At 46.5% G+C, this 9,122-nt stretch overlaps 1 protein-coding gene across 1 annotated transcript in view; it reads right to left on the bottom strand.

Annotated features, from left to right (window-relative positions):
• PLCB2 (phospholipase C beta 2) overlaps window positions 1–9,122 on the bottom strand; it is an 83,968-nt gene that overhangs the window by 25,231 nt on the left and 49,615 nt on the right. Inside the window, exons 11-16 of the mRNA XM_019518997.1 lie at window positions 7,953–8,110; window positions 4,636–4,718; window positions 4,012–4,096; window positions 2,885–3,047; window positions 1,340–1,437; window positions 470–566 (exon numbers count right to left, since the gene is read on the bottom strand). Coding sequence (XP_019374542.1) covers window positions 470–566; window positions 1,340–1,437; window positions 2,885–3,047; window positions 4,012–4,096; window positions 4,636–4,718; window positions 7,953–8,110 — 684 coding nt within the window. The remainder of the gene's footprint in view (window positions 1–469; window positions 567–1,339; window positions 1,438–2,884; window positions 3,048–4,011; window positions 4,097–4,635; window positions 4,719–7,952; window positions 8,111–9,122) is intronic.

A 9,122-nucleotide genomic window follows, 5' to 3' on the forward strand; every position in this document is an offset into this window, starting at 1 on the left:
CTTCACTACCTCTGTGAGCTGACCTAAGAATTCCTGGTCAAGCTCCTCACCCTGGTTGGGAGGTCTGTAGTAGACCCCCACTGTTAAGTCTCTTTCCCCTTGACTGCCTTGTAATCTAACCCACAGCACTTCAGAGTGCCCTTCCTCTGATTCTTTATTAACTGATGACGATGTGTATTCCTCCTTAATGTAGAGTGCCACGCCCCCACCTTTCCTTCCTATCCTGTCCCTCCTGTACAGCCTATAGCCCTTGACATTCACCGCCCAGTCATGCGTTGAGTCCCACCATGTTTCAGTGATCCCCACTATGTCCGGGTTGGTGTCAGCCAGCAGGAGGGTGAGTTCCTTCTGCTTGTTTCCCATACTATGGGTGTTTGTGTATACCTATAGACTCTCAGCATCTGAAATTTTACACTACTTTCTTGAATGAAAACATTTAGAACATGGAAAAGACAAGAATCCTCCTTACGTGCTGAAACTTCAAAGCAGTCAAATTTGACAGGCTGGATATAATTTACCAGGCTGGACATTTCTTCATAAGCAGTCACTTCCAAGCCAGCAGTGCCCTATGCAAAATGAGAAAAGACAGGTGAAGTAACATCTCCCAGACAAACACAACACAGTTGGGCCTATAGGAGTGAAGGAACCCAAAGGTCACAGCAGAATGCTGGGCAGAAACCTTCTCTTAAATATTGGTACTAAAAATCACTTAGCGGGTAGGCAGTGGCAGGACGGGGAATGAGTTACATATACTACAATGCACTCAGAAGAATGAGGACATGGTTCTTCCCCTTTAAAAAGACCATTTTGCGCATCAGTCACAACTTTCTGATGATCTTAAAGCACTTCTCTAAAGCCAAATAACTAAGTCCCTCTGAACAGCCATGTGAGACAGACAGTTACTATTATTGTTATTTATATATTATCATCCCAATTTCACAGATAAGGAAACATAGGCAAAGAAAGATCATAGGTGTTGTCCTAAGTCATGCAGAAGTCACTGGCTAGGTCAGGAATGGCACCCTGGATTTCCTACTTGCTATGTTCTCTACTCATGAAGCCTTCATTCTCACATTTACTTTCAGCTGCAAGCCAGAGTTTCACTGTCCCACAGCCAAGTGGTTCTTTTACAGCATTGGAATCAAACACAAACTTCACTATCGTGAGGGACGAGAAGGCATTTAGTCACCCACCACCATTAGTTCCCATTTGGGTTTTTTGCCACTAAGGAAAGAAGACTCAATTTATGTTAACCAGTGAGGGTCCTGTTAACTAGCTGAGACCAAGCCCCAGCCAGAAAAGGAAAAAGGGCCAAGAGAGGAAAGGTGAGTGACAATACCTCATCTGACTGCAATTTTTTAATCTCTTCTTCATCCAAGTTTCCTGACTCCTCCTCCTCTTCCTCTGGCTCCTCTTCAGTCACATCACCTGCCCAGACTAAGGAAACACAGTGCACACGAGCAGCATTTTTAGACAGAACATCACGGATTATCAACAAATGCTCTAGTACTGCCTCCACTAGCCATGAGAAGATGGAATCCCTCTCAGCTTAAGCATATAGGAACTAGAAGAAGGCCAGTCCACTGGGGACACTATTCTGCCAGTAGGGTCCTGGCATGAAAAGGCAAAGCTCTGGACTGGCACATCTATGTATCAAGCCTTTCCTTTTGATGGCTTCCAGCACACTACTGGACAATGGCTGCACACTGACTTTATCCCCAGAGTCTCCAGCTTCTCTTCACAGGCTTCTCTTCTGAAGAATGGGTTTGCAGTCACATTTCTCCAACCAAGGGTCATGCACATCTGTGGGAGGACTCCCTATCCGGTCTGTTTTCTGGGCATTCTACAGAGGAGCTGTTGCTGCATGCCTACTGGCCTCTGTGCTCCTCTTGTGATGGGAACAGGAAGCCTCCATGGCCTGAAAGCCCTTTGGAGCTGTTCTGCCTTGGGATCTCCAAGTACAAGATGGTTTTACATTGAAAACTAGATTTAGATTAGATTTCAGGAAAAAACTTCCTTACTATTAGGATGTGGGGAAGTGGGACAGATTTCCAGGAGAGTTACGGAATATCCTTCATTGGAGGTTTTCCAGAGGAGATTGGGTAAGCATTTGATAAGAATAATTTAGGAACAGCATTCCTGCATTCATGCAGGGGATTGGACCAGGTGATCCTTGAGGTCTCTTGCAACCCTATGATGCTAAAGTTCTAAAGGAGATAATAGGTCTTGGCTATGGGAAGAAATGAGGGTGTACAAGCCTTCAAAAACTTTGGAATTAAGAGATGTGCCATGGCAAATTTGCTGGGTGCCAGAGAGGTATTCGGTGACACTGCAGGACAGAAGTCATCCACGCATTCACTAGACCAACAGACAGAATATGGAAATGAATTGCTGGATGAACCATGTAGCTGACACCCAAGTATAGCCAGGTGAGGTACAGGATATGTGCTCTTTTTAGCCTCTAGTGTTGCTATTAGTCATTATAAGATATTTAAACATAATGGGCATGTTTAATACACATGCTCCGCAAGTGTGGGGGGTGGGGGTGCTTTAATTAAGAGTGGCTCTCAGAGCCACTCTAATTAAAGTGCCGGAAGTGTCTTGTGTATCAGTGTCCCTGTGCTTAAAAATGCTGAGGGGTGGGGTTGGGGGGGCTTTAACTAAAGATTGGTAATTACCACACTCCAGCAGACTCAAGTAATTAAAGCATGTCGAAGAAGCCTCGCTGCTCATGTATAGGTGCCCATTCTCCTCACTGCAGTCCCCAAGCACACACAGGAGATCAGCTCCCCTCCAGCTAACACTAGACTGGTTTGTAATTTCTTCAAGGGGCCACCTCAGCTTTTCTGAGCTGCACTAGTCCCATCCCTCTTTCATACTGTACCAGTATCATCACTATCCCCAGGGACAGGCTGGTCAGTAACTTCAGGCTCCACATTCTTCCCTTTCTTCAGAGAATTCTGCCCAGTACACTGGTTCTTTTTGTTTTTAATCAGGATTTTGCCCAGTAGATCCTGAGGGCTTGGCAAGGGAACTCCTGGCTTCAGCTGCAACAGAGAAAACATCAAATTTATTTTTCTCCTCTAGAAAGACAGAGCTCAAATGCTCAGCTATCCACCTGAATCCTTCCTCTCACTGTCTGCCTGAACCAACTCTACCCACTTGTCTCCTTCCGTGTCTTCATCCACCCAACTTCCCATACCTCACACCATCTCTGTCCACTGTAACCCTGTATAAGTTCCAAGGCATTATTGCTTTAAGACCTTGCCCACCCTTTCACACACTACTTTCTATCCCTTGCTATGCATTATCTTGCTGTAGATGGATTTTTGGGACGGGGCAATGTCTCATTAACTCTCTGTAAAGCATTGTGTACATTTATGGCATGGACAAGGTAAGAATGTTTGTATGGATTATGAAACCATAATGGTTCCTGGAAAACATCTCTTGGTACATGCAAACTGCATGTGCAGGCATTTTTCTGGACCTATGCTCAGCTGCTTTTCACATGCAGCTTCCTACCTGATTCAACCTGCATATGTACATTTCATGTGCACAGCTCAGCCATCTAGAGTCAGATTCTGAAGTTGATGGAGTCACTTTGGACTTGCAGAGATGTAAATGAAAGCAGACTTGGGCCCCTGATTTAGAAAAAATCTGGCCTTGAAGTCAAAGTTCTCCCTCTGTTCTCCAAGTTGCTCAGCCACAAGCTGAGAGCTGAGCTCAGTCCAGCTCTCTGCTCCCTTATGTCATAGTCATTGATAAGACTGGGTAGCTATACACATTTATAGGCTAACTATGTAAGATATATAGACAGAGCACACACTTTTGTGGACTAAAGCTGGCTTCATCATTTATACCTCTACAAGCATCCTCCCACTGGTCACAAAGGACCTACACAGGAACATTGCATGTGGTATTGCAGGCAGTGGTACCACATGGCACCAGGAAACAGTCCTTGCATGTTGCCTTGTCCCCTAGCACAGGCTCACCCCAACATCTTCCACTTACAGGGTATTTTTCAAGTGGTTCTGTCAGCAGCATGTCCCCAAATATGGTCCTGCAGTACTCAGCCATCTTAGCTTGCTGCTTGGGTCTAATTAATAGCAAAATAAAATGCAAGTGAGGCACAGACCTACTGAGCCAGGGGAAAAAAAACATACCTAAAGCCACAGCTCAGCATGGGTGCCTGTTCCCAATCATGCACCCTGTGCTCTCCCCACAAAATGGCTATTCCTCTCCCACACTCCCCCCCCTCATCTCGCTGCAACATCTCTGCAGAACAAACACCATCTAACCCATGCTATCATCTCCATGAGGTTAGGAGTTGGGAGAGGCAGGTTTGAAAAGGAACACAGAGTAGAATTCACTGAATTCCTGTATTTTTTATCACATTCACTCTGCAGTTTACAGCTTAGCTCTCAGTGTTGTCTCAGATTCCCTCCAAGGAAAACTCCTTTCACACTGCAGCCTTAATGCTTCACCTTGCTGTCCTGAAGCACAGAGCCACCAAGCAAAACCATGTCAGCATTAGATGAAAAGGCATAGCTTGCCTTTGCCCCCTGCAGCCAACAAAGTGTTAATCCCCCCATCTCTGCTCCCCAGACGGGAGTCAGTCAGCCCATAGGTACTCACGAGTCTACGTGATTCTCAAAGGACAGGATGACAGGGTAGAGAGAGGTTTTGAAAGCACTTTCCGCAATGGCTTCAATGGCATCCTGAGCAAGAGCAGACAGACAGAGGGAGTGTGTGAGTATTCTTGATCATGTCCTGAGATGGACCAGTCTGGGTAGCCAGCCAACTGTCCAATTTCCACATTCATCATTTCCAGGGATTCTCTCGTGAGCAATATAGCACCTCTGACCCCATTTCCTTCACACATTCCTCTCCCATAGCTTCCCTTAGATTATTTTTCACTCAGTTTAAACTCATCAGGTAAGTAAGTAGATGATGCTGAAGTTTGTAGAATGGCCAATTTATCTCTTGCTACATGAATGAAAATCTAAGTAAAGGAGTTTGGTGGTATCTGGAAGGAGAATAACATTGTTTAGGACTAACTTGGAAGGGTTAGGAAAAAGTGTAAGTGACATCTGACTACACTTCCTTTATTCTTGCTGGGACTCACACTTACCTAAACTCTCAAATGAACCCCACCTTGCCTGTAAAACCCTTCTTGATCCTGATTGTTTAGCATTGCAGGAAACCAAAATGTGCAGCAGCTACTGACTACTGGCATTTCAGTTGCAAATACCATGGGAATGTTCTCAGCGTTAACAAGCTACTTTTTAAAATCATACTTCCTGCAAACCTCTATTAAACTACCATGAATTTCTCACTATTTTCTTCCCCATTGTTATTAACTGGCAGGTTACAGGAGCAAGTTTTCTCCTTTGCAATTACTGGTCTCCTCTTGCTTCAGTCATTCAATGACATCACACAATCCATTGCATATGCATGATAGTACTTGGATTGCAGGTTAAATTTGCTGGGCCATATTCAGCTCCTGTGTAGCCCTGAAGAAGTCAGTGAAAACACATCAGGGATCCACTTGGCCCTGTGACTTCACCCCATGCCAAGAAAAGCTCCTGATTTGGCAAGCAGTGTGGCAGGTGCAGAGATCCCACCTCAGGAACACAGCTGGGTATTCGTATCCCTCCGCTGTTTCCACCACGTGAGGCGGGCCAGTAGGGGGTGCTCCTGCGTTGAGCCACCCACCTCCCTGCGCCCCACCACCTTCCAGGCTCCGAATGCCTCCCTAGGGGCGCCTTATGTCCGGCCGACCCCTCTCCCGGAGCACACTCGCTAGTCTGGGGGTAACGTGCCGCCACCACCCCAAGAATGGACTGTCTCGCGGCCCTGTGTCCTTGGGGTAACACAGGCCTAAAGTCCCACGGGTACTCAACCCAGTACAGGCACTTGGGGTACTTCCCCAAGTCCGGGGGCAAAAAGGTATAGTCTCCCTTAGTCCACAGACCTAAGGGGTCTCTTAGGCATAATTTAGACCCACCCCTCAATAAGTCTCCCACACCAGTCAAAAAGGAGAACTTTATTGATTACAGGGGGTAGGGTAAACTAGGGTACAGGATAGAGCAATATCTAGAAATCCTAAAGAGCAAACAGTCTGGCTGTGGTAGCCTTTTGATTACGCATCTGTGATACTTCCAGCTAAATATCTAATCAGATTGAGTAGCTTACTCACAAGCATCTTCCAAAGGCAGGTGAAGTTTCCCTTTGGAGGCAGGCGGTTCCTAGCTCGTGAGTTTGGGGGGAGAGAGCCAGTTTCAGATGTTAAGGCTTCTCTGTCCCCTGCCTGGCTGCTGCGTCACCTCATGGCCGGAGAGGAGAGACCGCCTCCTTCCCCGTCCTAACTTATATAGCCCCTGTGACCTCATTCACCTGGGCCAGCGGAGGTCAGCCCCAGTTGGCTGTCAGCCAACCAATTTGAAATGCATCACCTGTTACTGGGCAGATCCCAGCTCCCCAGGTAGAAACCCCTTACCCACGTAAGTGATGCAAGTCACATAAGCAGAGGGAGCAGGTTTCCCCCTCCCTCAGGAATGCAGCCAGCTCAAGTTCCCTAAAGAGACAGGCTGAGGGTGTGGTCCCCTGTGTGCTGGGCCCATCCTAATTGAATGGTCACAGCACAGAGATTTAAACCACAGTGTCACAGGGCAGAGATTTTTTGGGGAGGAAGGCTGCTCCAATGCCACTACAGTGGATTACATGAGCTACATTTCAGAGGAAGCTGCTTCAGGTTCAGAGGATAAGAGGGTGAAAATGAAGTTATTAGAAACCTGGGGCTCAAAGAAGGGGAGAAGCAGCAGAAGGGAAGATCCATGTATGGTATAAAACTAAAATCCAAGTGCATGAGGGATTAACAGGCTATAATTTCATCTGAAGGTTCATTCACACAGTTTGGCAGAACCCCTTCATGCAATCAGAGCTCCTGTAATACACAGTTACCATTTTCTTCGCTATTTCTTGTGCACTGTTATGCAAAAGCAACAGTAATATCACAGGATCTAGGATGGGAAATTATTGGTACTGAATCTGACAGGCAGATGAATGTGCCTAGTCATTAACAGAAACAGGATTCCCCCCCCCCCCACACACACAAATGTCTTAGAAATAATGAAGTGTAGGAATGAAGAAAAACACAGTATAAGGACAGAGAAGAGCATCTAAAACTTGGTTCCTGTCTGGTTGGGTATGGGTTCCTTACAATGTTGCCCAAAGGCATGCAGAGGAAGGAAGTGTGGTCCAGTGATTGTAACTTTTGTGATTAAAGCACTAAAACTTTAGAGGGAAAAGTGGGGGTAGCCTGGGCTGTGTCCCTTTTAGCCATGCATCTTGGGACTAATATTCAGGCAACCTGCATGACAAAACCACAAAATGGTTGCTGTCCCACTGAGTGTAAGCTGTACATGCATGAAGCATGGAAATGACAAAGGAACAAACTCCTAAGTGCCACTTAGTCGCACACAAACCTGCCGTTATCATCAGCCTGGCTGTTTGACAACTCCGAGTCTCTGTTAACACTCACCACTCTTGGCTGCAGAGAGACCTTGCTAATTGTCTTTTCTCTGAACTCATCATTCCTTGCACACACCCACCCACTTAAGAAACGCCAGCCAGCAAGGGCTCATCCACTCAACCAGACACGTATCCCTCTGCCTGGCTCCTCCCCAGCTCTGACAGCTCAAACATTTTCCCTCATTTATTCCTATCCCTCTACTTTTCACCTCCTGATTCACCACCCCACGCATCACACCATCCTGTTTAATACTAGCTCATCTACCTGTCTACCTCACAAGTCATGCAGCTTTGCTTCTTACCCATCCATGCCCCAGCCCAACTGTTTGCCATTTCACTCACCCATATATCTTCCTAATGTAGATAACATTACAAATTCAGGCAGAAGAAATAATCTGTGGAGACAATTCTATCCTTACCTTGAACAGAATTTCAGTGGTCATAGTAAATCCATGGGTGATGATGGGCTCCTCATCTGGAGGGCGACCCTTCCAACAGTCCAGCTCCACACAGCGACAGCCAGCCAGCAGGGTCTGACGATACATTTCAGAAGAGGAGTTGCCAGAAAATTGGCCAGCTACAACAGGACAAAAGGAGAAGAGATTCCTGTTTCCATAGACGCATGTAAAAACATTCTTCTGAGCTAGGAGTAAAAAGGGGAAACAGAGCTCTGGGCACTTCCTGAGTGAGTATCCCCTTCAGATTGCAGTTAAATTTAGGTAACTGGAACCATGAAGCCCTACTTAACCCCTTCTCCTCTTGCATGCTGTGTCCCCATAACTACATGCTTACTCTCTGTGTCGAGGGGATGGAGTACTGGTAGATATGCACCTGCCTCATCCTCTGGGGGGTACATGGCCACCCTGCCATTTGGGAAGGATACATAACTGGATCATGAGGGACTTACACCTGCCCCCTTGCTAGGCCTGCTTTTATAACTATGGGGTTATACACTTGCCAGCTGCTTGGGAAGGCTGCCTGCCTTATGACACATCAGAGTGCATATATTTGTCCAACTTTGTAGGTTAGTGAGGTGGTTGGGGAGAGGAGACATCACCTTCCTTTGAAGCACTGGAAGTAAAACTCCCAGCCTTACCTGTGGATAAAGTGGGAGGCAATGACGCTCCTGCTGGTACTAGAAAACCCAGAGGTTCCTCATTAGCTCTTGCTGCTCCACTCAGGGTCATATCAATCACTGAATTTGGGGTCAGACTGGCACAGATAGTGGGGGTTTGTGCTGTCCTTTGCGGCATGGGAGGGTCCTTTTCCTAGGATCCTCTGAGCATATATTAATCTACTATGTCTGTGCTGTTGCAGCAGCAAAACATTCACAGTGTTCTCCTCTCCTCTGCTCTAACCTGTGGCTTATTATACCATGTTTTGGTGTTTCTGGTTTGTCCACTATAGTTGCATGTAAGGTTTTGTGTGGACCACTTTTAGAAATCTTTGTGTAAATGGCTTGCTGCAAATGTGTGTGTGTGTGTGTGGGGGGGGGCAGACTTGATGGTCCATATTATGGATCAGCCAAGGGGATAAGCATGTGCCAAGAGAGAGGAGAGTGGCACACTTCTGCCTAGCAACTCCTGCAG

Source organism: Gavialis gangeticus, unplaced genomic scaffold (assembly GCF_001723915.1).
Source record: "Gavialis gangeticus isolate Ggan-Ray unplaced genomic scaffold, GavGan_comp1, whole genome shotgun sequence".
In the NCBI taxonomy this organism is placed as follows: domain Eukaryota; kingdom Metazoa; phylum Chordata; order Crocodylia; family Gavialidae; genus Gavialis; species Gavialis gangeticus.